This window comes from Geotrypetes seraphini, chromosome 2, assembly GCF_902459505.1.
Source record: "Geotrypetes seraphini chromosome 2, aGeoSer1.1, whole genome shotgun sequence".
Classification (NCBI taxonomy): Eukaryota; Metazoa; Chordata; class Amphibia; order Gymnophiona; family Dermophiidae; genus Geotrypetes; species Geotrypetes seraphini.
In genome coordinates, this window is record NC_047085.1 from 490,178,706 (window position 1) to 490,195,757 (window position 17,052).

General features: G+C 45.7%; 1 protein-coding gene across 2 annotated transcripts in view; it reads left to right on the forward strand.

Annotated features, from left to right (window-relative positions):
• The window catches only part of ELP6 (elongator acetyltransferase complex subunit 6), a 40,530-nt gene extending 25,027 nt beyond the window's left edge, over positions 1 to 15,503 (forward strand). For both annotated transcript variants that reach the window (XM_033931840.1, XM_033931842.1), the window contains 2 exons: positions 7,000 to 7,146; positions 13,516 to 15,503. In XM_033931840.1, coding sequence (XP_033787731.1) covers positions 7,000 to 7,146; positions 13,516 to 13,644 — 276 coding nt within the window. In that variant the 3' untranslated portion in view covers positions 13,645 to 15,503. The remainder of the gene's footprint in view (positions 1 to 6,999; positions 7,147 to 13,515) is intronic.
• Positions 15,504 to 17,052: the final 1,549 nt, after the last annotated feature.

Below are 17,052 nucleotides of genomic sequence, written 5' to 3' on the forward strand. Positions count from 1 at the left end.
GCTCCACCGGCGCGGCCTTTCAGACAACAGTCATAGAAACATAGAAGATGACGGCAGAAAAGGGCTACAGCCCATCAAGTCTGCCCACTCTGCTTACCCACCCCATGTCTATACCCTAATGACCCAATTTCCTTATCTTGACCCTCGTAGGGATCCCACATGGGTATCCCATTTATTCTTAAAGTCTGGCACGCTGTCTGCCTCGATCACCTGCACTGGAAGCTTGTTCCAATGATCAACCACTCTCTCTGTGAAGAAATACTTTCTGGTGTCGCCATGAAATTTTCCACCCCTGAGTTTGAGCGGGTGCCCTCTTGTGGCCGAGGGTCCCTTGAGAAAGAAAATATCATCTTCCATCAGTCGGCCTATCAACGCCGTTATGTGGCTCGTCCCTTGCCATCAGCTACCCAACAACCTAGGCGTCAACGTCAGCAACAACGACAGACTCCTAGGCCACCACAGCAGCAACCTGTGAAACCTCCTCCACAGCAAAAATCCACACAGCCCTTTTGACTTAGTTCTCCAGGGCATAGCCAGATTCCTAACATCTGCCCACCTACCTCAACCTATAGGTGGCTGACTTTCTTTTTTCCTCAGCCGTTGGGAAATCATCACCTCGGATCAATGGGTCCTCAACATCATCCGCCACGGCTACTCTCTCAACTTTCAGACACTTCCTGCCCAAAGTCTACCAAGAGAGTCTGCTTTGAACACTCCTCAGTCTTCCCTCCTTCTTCAGGAGGTTCAATCCCTCCTCCTTCTGAACTCCATAGAGGAAGTTCCTCTAGATCAAAAGGGGCAGGGATTTTACTCCCGTTACTTTCTAGTCCCCAAAAAAACAGGAGATCTCAGACCCATTTTAGATCTTCGCGATCTCAACAAATGCTTGGTCAAAGAAAAATTCAAAATGCTTTCTCTGGCCACTCTTTACCCTCTTCTCAATCAAGGCAACTGGCTATGCTCCTTCGATCTCAAAGAGGCATATACTCACATACCGGTCAATCTGGCTTCCAGACAGTACCTCCGCTTCATGATCAATCATTGTCATTACCAATACAAGGTGCTGCCTTTCGGTCTTGCCTCCTCTCCAAGAGTATTCACCAAATGTCTGATTGTGGTGGCTGCCTTCCTACGCTCTCACCACCTTCAGGTCTTTCTTTACCTGGACGATTGGTTAATCAAGGCCAATTCATCTCAGACAGTGCTCCTGGCCACCAACCAAACTATCCTGTTTCTACAACTTCTCATCTCATCCCCACTCAGACTTCAATTCATTGGAGCGGTGCTGGACATAGTCCTCATGAGAGCATTCCTGCCGTCCAACCGTCTTCAAACTCTACAATCTCTATGTCAGCAGATGCTTCCGCAACGTTCCATCTCTGCCAAGCAAATGATGATACTCTTGGGTCACATGGCCTCCACAGTTCATGTCACACCCTTCGCACGTCTTCACCTGCGCACTCCTCAATGGACCCTTGCTACCCAGTGGTCCCAAGCGACGGATCCTTGCTCACGACACATATCTGTGACATCATCTCTTCGTCAGTCGCTACAATGGTGGTTGATATCCTCAAATCTCTCCAGAGGTCTTCTGCTCCATTTACCTCCTCATCAACTTGTCATCACCACCGACGCCTCCCCTTATGCCTGGGGAGCTCATTTGAACGAATTCCAAACTCAAGGACTTTGGACAGCCCAGGAAATGAAGCATTACATCAATTTCCTGGAACTCAGAGTGATGTTTTATGCCCTCAAGGCCTTCCAACATCTTCTCTTTCCTCAGGTCCTCCTGCTGTGCACAGACAATCAAGTTGCGATGTACTACATCAACAAGCAGGGTGGGACAGGCTCTCGCCTCTTATGCCAGGAAGCCCAGAAGATTTGGGCTTGGGCCACAGATCACCAACTATTCCTGAAAGCTATCTACATTCAGGGAGAACAGAATTCCTTAGCGGACAAGCTCAGCAGAATTCTCCAGCCTCACGAGTGGACACTCGATCCTTTAACTCTACAGTCCATCTTCGCTCAGTGGGGCACTCCTCAGATAGACTTCTTTGCAGCTCCTCACAATCACCAGCTGCCCCTATTCTGCTCCAGACTCTACTCTCCTCACCGTCTGGCAGCGGATGCATTTCTCCTCGATTGGTCCAATCTGTTCCTGTATGCTTTCCCTCCTCTGCCTCTCATGTTGAGAACCTTTTTCAAGATCAAGAGGGAATGAGCCACCATGATTCTGATTGCTCGACGGTGGCCCAGGCAACATTGGTTCTCCCTTCTACTTCAACTCAGTTCCAGGGAACCTTTTCTTCTTCCACTGTTTCCTTCTGTGCTCACGCAGCATCAGGAGACCCTTCTGCATCCCAACCTCCAGTCTCTGCACCTGACAGCTTGGTATCTCTCGGGCTGACTTCTCATGATACTCTTCTATCTCAGCCCGTTCGTTCCATTCTGGATGCCTCCAGGAAACCGGCCACTCTGCAATGTTACCATCAGAAGTGGACACGGTTTTCTTCCTGGTGTCTTCTTCATCATCATGATCCCACCTTGTTGTATTATCTTCTTTCTTTGTCTGACTCTGGCCTCAAGTCTACTTCCATCAGAGTCTACCTCAGTGCTATTGCTGCTTTTCATGAGCCAGTTCATGGAAAACTTCTCTCGGCTCATCCTTTGGTGTCCAGATTCATGCGGGGTCTTTTCAATGTGAAACCACCTCTCAAAGCCCCTCCTGTAATCTGGGATCTCAATGTGGTTCTTTCCACCTTAATGAAGCCTCCATTTGAACCTTTGGCTACCGCTCCTTTCAAGTTTCTCACTTGGAAGGTACTTTTCCTTGTTGCTCTTACCTCTGCCAGGAGGGTCAGTGAGCTACATGCACTAGTTGCTGATCCACCTTTTACAGTTTTTCATCATGATAAGGTGGTTCTGCGTACACATCCAAAGTTTCTCCCTAAGGTTGTCTCTGAATTCCATCTCAACCAATCTATTGTTCTGCCTGTCTTCTTTCCAAAACCTCACTCTCATTCTGGAGAACAGGCTCTGCATACTTTGGACTGTAAGCGGGCTTTGGCTTACTATTTAGACCGTACTAAGCCCCACAGATCATCACCCCAACTCTTTTTGTCCTTTGATCCGAATAAATTGGGACGTCCTGTTTCTAAACGTACGCTGTCAAATTGGCTCGCAGCGTGCATTTCATTCTGTTATGCTCAGTCCGGACTGACACTGGAAGGTTCTGTCACGGCCCATAGAGTTCGAGCTATGGCAGCATCTGTAGCTTTCCTCCGTTCAACTCCTATTGAGGAAATCTGCAAGGCTGCTACTTGGTCCTCAGTCCATACTTTTACATCTCATTATTGTCTGGATGCTTTCTCCAGACGGGATGGACACTTCGGCCAATCTGTTTTGCAAAATTTGTTTTCCTAATGGCCAACCTTCTCTCCATCCCTCTTTTTGTTAGCTTGGAGGTCACCCATCAGTCAAGAATATGCTGCCTGCTTGTCCTGGGATAAAGCACAGTTACTTACCGTAACAGGTGTTATCCAGGGACAGCAGGCAGATATTCTTGCGTCCCACCCACCTCCCCGGGTTGGCTTCTTAGCTGGCTTATCCTAACTGGGGACCGCGCGCCTCCGTCGGGCGGGAAGGCACTCGCGCGTGCGCGGTGCGGCCTACTAGAACTTTCCAAGTTCTTAGAGTGCAATCACTCTAAAATTGTCCGTACCGGGGCTCCGTCGGTGCCGTCACCATCAGTCAAGAATATCTGCCTGCTGTCCCTGGATAACACCTGTTACGGTAAGTAACTGTGCTTTTTGTTTTGTTCTCAGGCTTGACTTTCTAGGCTTCGACTTATAGCCCTTATGTTGAGTCCCTTAAGCTGCTTAGAAGGGATTAGTCTGTGACTGCTTCCCCTGACTAAGGGCCTCATTGCACTAAACAGGATCAGTAAGACCACATGAGTCTGCTCCAATCTGATTTTTGGCCAATTCTAAAGGAGCTACACACACAGACACAGACACTAAGGAGCTATTGATGCACTAAAAATTTTACACAGACACACACGCACACAGACACACACAGACAGATACACAATCACTAGTGCTTTCTACTCTGGACTATTGCAACATCGTTTATATGGGTATACCCAAAAAAACAGTGAGGAAACTTAGATACTTATTCAGAACACAGCGGTTCGCTTGATATTTGGATTAAAAAAGAGCGACCATGTCACCACCTACTACAAACTACTGCACTGGCTGTCAGTCAAGGCACGAATAATTTTCAAGTTCTCCTGCATATGTTTCAAACTAGTTTGGGGACTAACTCCTATGTACTTGCAATCTCACTTCGTATTCTACAGCCCTATAAGACAAACCAGAAACTGCTATCTTTTTGCATACCCAAGCATTACTAATTGTAAATACAAAACCTTTCTGGATAGAACCTTCGCGTACCAAGCAAACAAACAACAACATTGGCTAGACAACATTAATAAAGCTAGACTGACCTACAACGCTTTTAGAAAACTCATAAAAACTGCCTTATTCGATAGATATATCACCTAAACAGAATCTTCACCGAACACTTTTTTCTTTTCTCGTCTTCCCAATATGCCCCCTCTGAAATCCTAATCAAACTGTATCTCGTAATTTCGGGACCTTTCACCTAATATGTCCCCTCTGAAAATTCTTAACAAACTGTATATTGTAATTTACGCTGTATTTTTGTAATTTTCGCTGTATTTGTAATTCGCGACCTCTCTCGAACAGGTCCTCTCGGAAATTTCTTAGCAAACTGTATATTTTATTTTTTCGCTTTCTTAAAGTTTCTGTACTCTGAATTTCCTCTGACTATCTGCATATTGTAACTCGCTGAATGTCCAGCTCTCTTGACTGTAAACCGCCTAGAAGTCGCAAGATTGTGACGGTATAGAAGAATAAAGTTGTTATTATTATTATTATTATCTGTGGAAGCATCCCTTGAAGACTAACTCTTTTCTGGGGAAGTTGGAGAACCAAGCTTAAAAGTTCCAAATAGACTGTGCCCAAGCTTTGGGGGAGGGGGATGTAGGCAGTTGTTCTTGTCTCTGCTTTGGAAGTGGTACATCTGGCAAGGATTCTAATGAGGCCTCAAGTTTGCTTTTTCAGGTCTGTTTTCATGATGGGCAAGTTCCAAGGCTGCATCGCTTCTTATACTGGTAATGATATCACTAAAAACTCAGTGTTTTCTTTCTCCATTTGTTGGAATGGGCTAGCAGGACTCAAGGAAAGGAAATTAGCAGGTAAGAAGCAATTTAGCATTGTGTCTTGTTGCCATAGTCTAATTTTGCTTGTTTGCTGCTTGCTTGTTATAAAGAGGGAATTTTCTGTATACTGTCCTGGAGATGGCATGAAATTGAAAAGCTCTGCATTTAATTCTTGCTGAATACTGAGGAAATATAACAATATCAGCAGGCTTTCAAATACATTTTTAGCATTTTTTAAATTTTTTTTTGCATTCTTATGTGAACTGGGTCATCAGAAACAGCCAATTCTGCTTAAAGAATGTTTACAGACTTTGTTTTATCTTCTTTAACGTTTTTATTTGAGAGACTACAAATCAGAGTGTGGGAGAGATGTCTATTGATATCTGCTCAGCTGTAATCTGCTTCCCCTTTTACTAAACCACGATAGCGGTTATTAGGACAGGGAGCCGCACTGAATGCTCCGCGCTGCTCCCAATGTCCATAGGAACTCTATGAGCAGCACGGAGCATTCAGCACGGCTCCCTACGCTAATAATCGCTATCGCAATTTAGTAAAAGGGAGGGCTGGTTTGTAGTTTTATTATTATTGTGTGAAAGAAACTTCCAGGCCTGCCTCTTGTCTATAGCCCTCATGAGATTATCCCAGCTGTTGCTTTACAGTGACACCCACCTGTCGCTTGAGCACATCTGTAGCAAGCTTCTGGGGAAAAGTCATGTGAGCTTTAGCTGGAAAATTGTTGCTGAATGACTGGGCTACTGAAGGAGGTGAGAGGGAAGCCAGGGGAAGGTGCCTCCCCCACCCCAACCTCACACTCACTAGCAGCTTCAGTTTTGGGCCCCACCTTTCCTATGTTGGCTGTTTCCAAAGAAAATTGTAGGGAATTGATTTGCCATCTAGCCCTTCCTTCCCCCTAAAAAAGAAAAGCGGGGCAGTGGTTCCCAAACCTGGGAAGCCAGCGACGTTGTCAGAATGTCCACAATGAATATTCATGAGAGGGATTTGCATGCAGTGGAGGCAGTGAATATTCATTGGAGATATCCTGACAACTTCACTGGCTGGAGTGCCTCCAGAACCGGGTTTGGAACCCACTGAACTAGGGCCAAATGACAGAGTAGATGATTGATCTGTTGTCCAGGTCTCGTGCGTCTGGGTAGGTAGAACTGACATTTTAGCCATCACGCTATGACTTTCTTCAGGGTATGCCACAGCATGACGACTGGTTGGTTCTGCCTACCCAGACGCGGTGAGACCCGGACAACAGCAACAATCATGACACCAGCTGCAGAAGCCTAAGTGACAAGAGTAGATATTAGAGAAGAGGTAGAGGTTATGCTTTACTCCAGTAAGACTTTTTTTTTATACGTATTCTTAATAACAATACGTACAATACAATAACACACACTTCCAATAAGTACAATACGATGATAATAATAATTATTATACACACATTATTACAACTTAATGAGGACTATAAAATAAAACAAAAATTAAACATAGAATAAAATAAAATACTCATAAGCTGCATATATCCAATTCAAATGGGAGGGAGTTAGGGAAGATTCTCCTTCAAATATTTACAAAAGCCATCCAGGGAGGCCCATTTCTTAGTAAAATTAGCAATATTATTCTGTTTAATGGCTATTATTTCCTCATATTTTCTAATTATACTCAAATGATTCCACCATTCAGGAAAGTTGTGTTTAGAATTTTAAATTTTAAGACTTCTTAAACAAAATGGTTACATGCTTTTGATGCAGGGTAATATGGTAGTACTAACGAATAGCAGCGATGACTCTGAAGATGAAGAAAATGAACTGCTGGTCAACTACCTCTCTCATCACAGCAACTTAATCCTTCAGGTGGAAGGCCTGGCCACCGGCTTCTGCAAGGAAGTGCATGGGCAGGTAAGCCTCAGAAACAGAATTTTGGCTAGATTCTGCCTTTTGGGGTAGTCGGAAATAGAAGAAGTGGCTACCCATAGCACTTGACTATTCTGTAGATGAGCAAAGATTTACTTAGATTTCTGACTGGGCTGGAGACAAGAACTCATGTTAAATATACGGCATTAATAGTAAGACACAGACTCACTGACATAAATATGTTTATCCCAGGACAAGCAGGCAGCATATTCTCACGTGTGGGTGACGTCATCCTCGGAGCCCCGACGCGGACAGCTTTTCAAGCAAACTTGAAGAAGTTTCAAGCTTGCTATGCTGCACCACGCATGTGCATGCCTTCTTGCCCACTAGAGGGCGCATCCCCACCGTGGATGACGTCACCCACATGTGAGAATATCTGCCTGCTGTCCCTGGATAACACCTGTTACGGTAAGTAACTGTGCTTTATAGCTTACTTTTTAAGATTTTGCTTGCTTTGAAGAAAAGCAATGAGGCTTTGGGAATTATTAAATAAGTCTGCTGAAGAAAGACACAGGCATTCATTAGAAGGATCGAGTATGATTTCTGTGCCTGGTTTCATAACTTTGTTTTGCTGGCCCATGGAACTTATTTTCTCAGCCTCCCAGACTTATTTTTGTGACTGGATCCAACCTGTGGAGGGGGTTTTTCCTTACTTTTATTCTTGGCAACAGCAAAAAGGTTTGTTAGTGTTCCTAGACTCTTCCAGTGGAGGATTAATATGACATATGAAATGGCTAAAGGGAAGGGGTGACTGGATAGTCCCGGCCGTGCGCCTTTGTAAACATGCAGAAGATCATCGCATCGGACTTGCAAATAATGTTCTTTCAGATATAACAGACAACCAATTTGGTCCCCAGAGCCGCTTTTAGCTGTAGTTTTGTTCGGCTATAACAGACATTCAGGCTCCGCCTACAAAGCACGTGGCATGCCGGTGATATAGTATCAAAATGCAGCCCAGAAGAAAATGACAGATTGTTTTCCTTTCCAGTACAATACGACATAATGCTTGAGAACATCTTTTAGTGTTCAGCTTTTGCAGTCATTTCTTGCCATACCAATGTTTTGCTGAGTTTTGTTATTGATGTTGCTGATATGCTTGTGCAGTGACAGTTGTTCATCGATTGTACAGTGTTTCAAGTTGACTTAAATAAAGTTTTTTAAAAATGCAACTCTGGATATAATGGACTGCTTTTCCAGGTCCCTTGAAGTCCGTTATAACGAGATTATACTGTATCATATACATCAAATGCCTCCTCCCTTTTCCTACCATGGTGACTTGGAACACTTATCACCCAGATGATCTTCTGGATTTGATAATAATAATAATAATTTATTTCTTATATACCGCTATGCCGTGAAATTCGAAGCGGTTGATGGTGAAGTGTTCTGATAGGGCGAATCAGTAGGCATATGGAGCATCAGCTGGGCCTATTCTTGACCCAAGAACTCTGACTAGGGCTGGTATATCTCTTCCTAGTAAGAGTAGGATCTAGGCCTTTGGATCCATTGGCAGCAGATGTTCTGCTATTGGTTGTAAATGAGGGTGATGTTGCACAACCTTAGGTGTGGGGATTTCTTACCCTATGTTTGGTATATGATTGCACTCAACTAGAGTTAGTAGATCTCTGTTGATGTTGCCATCTATTGCTTCTATCATGTAACCACTTGCTTTTCTCCCCGTCTTCCTTGTCCTCCCTGAGCAGGTTCTGAGGTGATAGGGATAGTGGTTTCCCTGAATGTTAAGTCAAAAAAAACCCTGTCCTTGCCAGGGACTGGGTTACTTTGTTCTTCGATGATGACACACATTTTCACTGCCTTTTCTGGATACGTCTTTTCCACACAAATCTTGGTGCACAACGTTCCCCGGAGGCCTTCTCCACACACCTCCTGTGTAGTTCACAGGGATGTTCAGTGGTGACACTTGCTCTCTTTCCTTCTCCCCTCTGTGGCAGAGGTTCTCGGAGGTCAGCCTGCTCCTGTCAGGATGTAAGGCACTTACATGTTGGTCACTGTCATATACTGTGCATTTAATGGCCACTTTAAAGTACTTGGCCATGTGTTTGGATGAAGAGCAGCATTTATAGCAAATTCTGTATTTTCTTAGCAGTTCTTTTACTCTCTTAAGAGTTTCTCCCTAAACCCTCAACATTTCTGGAGAGAATATGGGTTTTTTAATGTATTGCACATTGTCGCTCTAGATCTTCTACTTTCTGTATAGTAGGAAGATGGGCAGTTGGTTGAGTTGCTGTGGATAACACATCTATCTTGTGCATAGCTACAGACTTCCTGGTAGGGTTGCTGTAATTTTTAACTGGATTCTCATTTTGGAGTATCTTGTCTTCCCTACGTTGGGTATATAATCCCAGAAACTAGGATCATTTCTTCTTTTTGCCAGTTTTCTCATCAGTGAAGACAGTAAATGGAGGGCACTTACCTTGATTGTCCTCTTTATACTGCATGCCTACAGATGATCATTTTTCTTTGATATATGGCAGCTTTACTGTAAACTTTTCTCATGCCACAGGATGTATCTAGGTAGCTTAGGCCTGGAAGACTCGGATCAGATTTGAGTGCTTCCAGTTCTTGGAGAAGGTCTCCTAGATCCAGTGGCATTTCGTTATCTTTGCTGCTGCTCATCAGTGCCTGCTGGATGGCTTCTGGGTTGCCATATTGTTGCTCGAGCCTCAGGCGTCATCATGCTGAAATGTATCTTTCAATCTCTTTATCTTATTCAGGTCCCAACCAACTTATTGGGCTCATCACTTGCCTTGGTGTGGGCTTCATGACAGCTATGTTCTTATGTCTTTGAAGTCAGCTTTTTACCCTTGGTAAGAACATAAGAATAGCTTATTGGGTTAGACCAATGTTCCATCAAGCCCAGTAGCCCATTCTCATGGTGGCCAATCCAAGTCACTAGTACCTGGCCAAAACCCAAGGAGTAGCAATATTCCATGATATTGATCCAGAGCAAGCAGTGGCTTGCCCCCCATGTTTTTCTCAATAACAGACTCTGGCCTTTTCCTCCAGGAACTTGTCCAAACCTTTCTTAAAACCAGCTACGCTATCCGCTCTATGCACAACCTCTGGTTGTACATCACCCTTTACTATGCAGTTCGTGGGCGTGGTTAATTCACACACGTCATTGGCATGCATCAGCCGCAAGGCATTGTTCTCGTAAAAAATGCAATATAAAGAATACTAGAAGAGAGATTTCTCCTGTCTTGGGAGTTTTTGGTGGTAGCTGTTGAAGCTGTGGATAGAGCTGGAGTTCATTGGAGCTGTTGGACGGTGCTGCTGTAAAAGCGTAGGAGCTGATGGATGGATGATGATCGGCGGTGGGGAAGCAGGGGGAAAATAGTCAGTAGGGGGGGACAAGCAGTGGGGAAGGAGTGTGGAGGGGTGGGAGTTTAGAATTGGAAGCAGGAGCAATCATGCAATGTTGGACGGCGCTGCTGTAAAAGCATAGGAGCTGGTAGATGGTGCTGTTGGATGTTTGGCGGTGGGGAAGCAGGGGAAGGTAGTCAATAGGGGGGACGGGCAGTGGGGAAGGAGTGTGGAGAGGTGGGAGTTTAGAATTGGATGCGGTGCATAGTGCCTGGAGGAAGAATGGAAGGCGCAGCTCCCTCTGGAACAGCGGGAGAGATTCAGGGGGGGAAACAAGCAGCATCCAGCTGGGAGGCAAGGCCCTCCAGTGCATCGCTTCATGTTGCGGAGGGTCTGAACCTCAACCGCTGTTGACGATATGGGCAGAGGCATGGGGGAGGTGGCGCAGTCCACAAGGATGAGTGCTGACAGTTCAAGAAGGGTGAGGAGGGGTGAGGTAGATCGTGAGACATGGGTGGGGCCTGGGATGGGGGAGGTGTGGGATGTGCAACAGGTAAGGGTGAGGAGGGAATAATTGCGCAGTTGCTATCTTCTGCAAAGAAAAAGAGCATTACAACCGGTTGAAATGAAAGAGAAAGTCAGACAGAAAATGACAATGACAGAGGGACACTTACCAGTCTCCACACACAGGTCCTTGAACCGCTCCAAGATTGGTATGGTTTCTGGGCTGTGGGCCAGAGTGGATGGGGGGCTGGCAGGTGCTAACTGCACAGTCACAGAGGGAGTATGTGGGAAAGAGGGTGAGCCGGGCATCGGGAATGAAGGGGTCTGAAGTGTTCATGAAGGAATCATACCTGAAGGGAAACATGAACTAGAAACGCCTGTAGAAGAAAAAACCACAGGCTAACTGGCGGTGTAGTGGCAGCATGATTCTGAAGTGGCGGGAATCCAACTGACATGGGGTACAGCGATATTAGTTTCTGCCATATCATGCCTGAACTTAGGAAAGCTGAAAGGGAAAAATCAATATGTTGGAGATAGGCATAAGAAGGGAATGGAACGAGAGAAGAGGAGAAAAAACGGACAGCAGACACTGGAAAGAAAATTAGTAGAAGATAAACAAAAAGCAGAAAAAGAAACTGGGACCAAGATGATGGAAAAACAAAATGACCAGACAACAAAAGGTAGAAAAAATAAATGCATTTTCTATTTTGTGATTACATTATGTCAGATTTGAAATGTGTATCCTGTCAGAGCTGGTATTAAGACAGCAAGCATAATAAACTAGGACCCATAAGAGAGAGGGAAAGTCTTTTTTGTTTATTTGTTTACACCACAGAGCCGCCGTGGGGTTGGCGAGGTTGTCACCCTATACTTCTTCTAAGACTAAGGGGTCCTTTTGTTAAGGTGCGCTAACTGATTTAGCGCACACTAAATACTAAGATGCCCATAGGAATATAATGGATGCCTTAGCGCAGTGTTTTTCAACCCCTGTTCGAGATGTTGCCTGGTGTGCCGTACGGTCAGGGCCGCCATCAGGGCAGTACCACCAGTCCTGCATTCAGAGGCCCGGAGCTGACAGGGGGCCCGGGCTCCCCCAGGGTCCTAGGCCACAGTCTAGGGAGAGGGGCAGTCCGCCCCACGTGGACAGGAGAGAGCTGGACGGGGGACCCGCGGAGTTCAATACATCTCGAGCCGCGAGGCTCATCTTCTGTTCCTGCCTGCCCTGCAGCTAACATATAGCCGATCGCAAGCGTTCCCCGATGTCAGCGCTGACGTCGGAGGGAGGGCTTAAGCAAAGCCTGCCCTCCGACGTCAGCGCTGACGTCGGAGAATACTTCCATTCGGCTATTTGTGCGCGGCAGGGCAGGCAGGAAGCAGAAGACAAGCCTCGCGGCTTGAGCTTCGTTTTGCTGAGAAAGTTGCAAAGATGGGCTGGGAGGCAAACACGGAACACAAAAGGGGGGAGGGAGTGCGTTTTGGACACAAGGCATGAACTTGGGAGAGAGGAAGGGAGGGAAAGAAATGCTGAGGTGGGGGAGGGAATGGGTTTTTGGACACAGAAGGCATGGACTTGGGAGAGAGGAAGGGAGGGAAAGAGATGCTGAGGTGGGGGAGGGAATGCGTTTTTGGACACAGAAGAAATGGACTTGGGAGAGAGGAAGGGAGGGAAAGAGATGGTTGTGTACACAGGGAATAGAAGAAAGGAGAATTTTTGGTCATAGGGAGGGAGTGAGGTACAGATAGTGGCATACCAGGGTGGGGGGGGGGGGCGGTCTGCCCCACCCTGGGTTTACGTCCCAAGGGGGTGCACAGCTGGCCACCCTCCAGTGTTGTCTCTAGGCCGGCAAACTGCGGCTCTTTAGCCACTTGAGTGCCACCGCCGCCATCGGGAACAGGCCGGCGCCAAGTTCTCCCTGCTTTTCCCTGTGGGGCTGGTCAACTCTCGCCACTCGCATCAATTCTGACGTCGGAGAGAACGTTCTGGGCCAGCCAATCGCTGCCTGGCTGGCCTAGAACGTCCTCTCCGACGTTAGAATTGACGACGGGTGGCGAGAGTTGGTCGGCCCCGCGGGGAAGAGAAGCAGGGAGAACTTGTCGCCGGCCTGTTCCCGATGGCGGCGGTGGCACTCAAGTGAATTATTTTATATATAGTCAATATAGGCACAGAGTTAAATTTTTTAACATTTTCTAATGGTGGTGTGCCTCGTGATTTTTTTCATGAAACAAGTGTGCCTTTGCCCAAAAAAGGTTGAAAAACACTGCCTTAGCGCACACTGAGGGATCTGATCCGTGTCTGGGGGGGGGGGGCTGATTCACGAATTGCCCTCATGCAAATGGGGCGATCGGAATCACGCCTCCAACCGCCTGCCTGGATCGCTCTATAGCAATCCCAATGCATGTGCAGACCATCTGTAGATGGTCTGTGCATGCGCTGGACCTCCGGGCCCAGCAGAGATTTTTTTTTTTTTGAAGCCCTTGGTTTTAACCCGCTTTAAATATTTATCTTACTGTTTTGTTCCTTGGTAGCTGAGAATCACCTGGAAAGGATCATGTCGGCTGAAGGGAGAGAAGGATGTTGTGAAAGATTACCAGTACAGAATACATGACAAAACAGTTACGTTTTTTGCCCGAGGAACATCTGCTGCAGTACTGTGAGCTGTTGCCTGGAATCGTTCTTAAGACTCAGCTCTGGTATTCTTTTCTTCCCGTGGAAGATGTTATCCCTGCACATTGACAGACACTGTTTCTTCTGCGTGGGGCTGTATGTTAAAAGGTTGTTTGGGGGTTTGTTTTGCTGCTGGGCCTGGCTGCCGATGGCTTCTTGCTTATATGGTGTCAGCTGGCAAGAACCTTTGTTCACAGCCACCCAGCTGTTTTTCTCACTCATCCCTTCAAACCATTGCTGTCTGTTTCCTTCACAAGAAATGTGAACAGTGCCTCTACAATGTTCCAAAATCCAGACAAGCAAATCAAACCTGGTACTTGCTAGTCTGGACTCCATTCTGTTAGTGGTTGGGGTTTTTTTTTTTATGCTTTAGGTTTACATTACTGGGAAACATGGCCACATCCATCCATTTCCCTTCCCTGTCTATTCAAGCACTAAAGCCCCGATTCGCTAAAGTCAGCGATCGTCGCTAAACCTGTTTTCAAAGGATTAGCGACGATTGCTGCTAACCGACACGATTTACAAAATGGCCCACTGTGTGTTTTCCCCCTCGATCGCCCATTTTCCGATCCGGCCATGCAAATTAGTAAAAACCCTATGCAAAATAGCCAAGCGATTGATTCACTTACATTGCTTGGCAATTTTCCATTGGGTTTTACGGTCATAAAAACCTGACTGCTGTAGACCTGTCGGTAACTGTGTTACTGACAGGTCTGCTGGGTTTTTTTTTCATTTTTTTAAATGGCACTGATATTTTGCGTGTATTGCATGTCCCATAAAAATTTAAAAAATCCCCCCGCCACCCCCACCGCAACAGGCAGTGACCCACAAATGGCAGGAGGGATGCCCACTCCTTCCTTGGGAGGTGCCCGAGGTGTCTGAGGCTATCAGGGAATTCTTTAGGGAGGAGCCTAAGAAAGTCCCTGATTGAACAAAACAACATTAGGCTCCTCCCTAAGGAAGTTATTGATTGGCTCAGACACCTCAGGCCCCTCCCAAGGGAGGAGCCCGAGGCACCTGAGCCATTCAGGGTCTTAGGCCCCTCCCTGTGCATCAGATGATGCACCAGGAAGGGGCTTAAGGCCTGCATTGCGCAGACAGCAGCCAGAGGAGCAGGATGGTCTGACTGAGCACCCTTCCTGCTCCCGACTTAAAGGTACGGGGGCACGACAGCAGGAGGTAGTGGGCATCCCTCCTGCCATATTTAAAAGTTTGACACGGGGAGAGCATCTGGTGGCAGGAGGGAGTGGGCTTCCCTCCTGCCATATGTGGGTCACCGCATGTTGGGGGCGTTGGCGCACATTTGTCGGGGGTCGTTGGGGTAGGGCCAGCGGTGGGGCATTTAAAAAAAAATTTTTTATGGGACAGATATTTTGCATGTGTAATAAATGCAAAATATCTATGCCATGAAAAAAAAACCCCAACCTGGCAGAAGCCCTGACAGCAGTGACAGGAGGCTGCTTCCCCTGTCACTACTGTTAGGGCTCTGCACATGTCTCAGTCGGTGGGCTTGCATGCACATGGTGCAAATCATTTGCGTGCAAACTTAATAGTGAATCAATCGCTGTTGGAAAATCGGCCAACAGCAATTGAGTCACTATTGCTAGTGAATCAGGATGGACCATTAGTCTGACCCAGCAGCGGCAATTCTTAATCTAGCCTTAAGAGGTTAAATGGCTTGTTAAAAGGTCACATTGCAAGTACAAAAAGGTTGCAAGCTCTAGGAACAGAGATTGTAATCATGTGAGTTTGTTACTGTGTACTCTAAATTTCTGCAATTAATAAAGATTGACAGTTGCTCCGGAACTTGGAAATGGAGCTACATCCACACTGTCATTCCATAAATCAATATCTTGTTCTGTTTGTTTGTTTGGTTTTTTTATTGAAGCAGATTTTCATGTTGGGTTTTGCTTGCAAATGTATTTCTTCTGTGTTGTAAATGCAGTCTTCCACAAGAATGTGTGCTTTTGGAAGAAACCGCACACTACTCTGGGCAAAATGGTAGAGATGATTATAAAAAAACAAAATTGCAGAGCATATACATAAGCATGGATTTAGTCAAGGGCAATCTTGCCTCACCAATCTACTACATTCTTTGAAGGGGCAAATGTGGATAAAAGTGAGCCAGTCGATATGGTGTATCTAGATTTTCAAAAGGCATTTGACTAGGGTTACCATATGGTGCCAGTAAAGGAGGAGGATGGATTGAGACATCCATGTTCTACTTCCGATGGAAGTAAAACCCAGATGTGTCTATCCACCCTCCTTACTTCCATTGCTTTCAATGGAAGTAAAATCTGGATATTCAATCCATCTTATTTTTTTCTGGAGCCATATGGTAACCCTACATTTGACAGAGTACCTCCCAAAGACTTCTGAAGAAACTAGAAAGTCATGATATAGGACGTATGTAATATCCTAGTGTGGATCGAGAACTTTTAAAAGATAGAAAAGAGAGCGTAAGACTAAACGGTCAGTATGGAGAAGTAGAGAGTGAGGTTCCCCAGGGGTCGCTGCTTTTTAATATTTTTATAAATGATCTAGAGATGGGATTAATGAGGGAGGTAATTAATTTGCTGATAACAGTTATTCAAAGTTGTAAAACTGAAAGAGGATCTTGGGAGACTGGACATCCAAATAGCCACCAACACGCTCAAAATATTCAAAGTAAAAATGAAGAAACTCGAACCACCACGCCAGCACTCAACACTCCATCACTGTTACCTGGAGAAGAAGATCAACACTTCCGAAAACAAAATCTCATCCATCTCCCACAACACTCATATACCCGGAAACAACTCACACTCCCCAGACTGACACGACCTCCCTTACATGTGCCTATGTTAACATCAGAGCACTAGGACCCAAAACAGAAAACATAAAAAATTGGATAAAAACAGAAAAACTTGACTGCCTATTCCTCACTGAAACCTGGTTAACCTCAGACACAGACCCTAGAATAAAAGAAGTATGCCCGCCAGGATACAAAATAACAGTAACCTGCAGAGAGAAAAAAAGAGGAGGAGGACTAGCAATAATATTCAAGAACTCCCTAACTCTAAACATACTTGAGAAAACATCCACTCCACAAATGGATTTCCTAGCGTGTCAACTCACAAACCCAACACTAAAAAACTCTCTAAACTGCTTGCTTTGCTACATAACACCAGGAAACTGGACCACAGTGAGACCTGAATTTGAAAACTTCATCTACCAAAACTCACTAACAGCTGAATACAACCTCATCCTAGGAGACCTTAACCTACACCTAGAAGACACAACCTCCACACCAGCAAATAACTGTCTATCCTTCCTCAATGCCTTATCCTTCCAGATCCTAAACCCACAAACCACTCATGAAAAAGGTCATCAACTGGACATTGCTGCATTCATGTCTC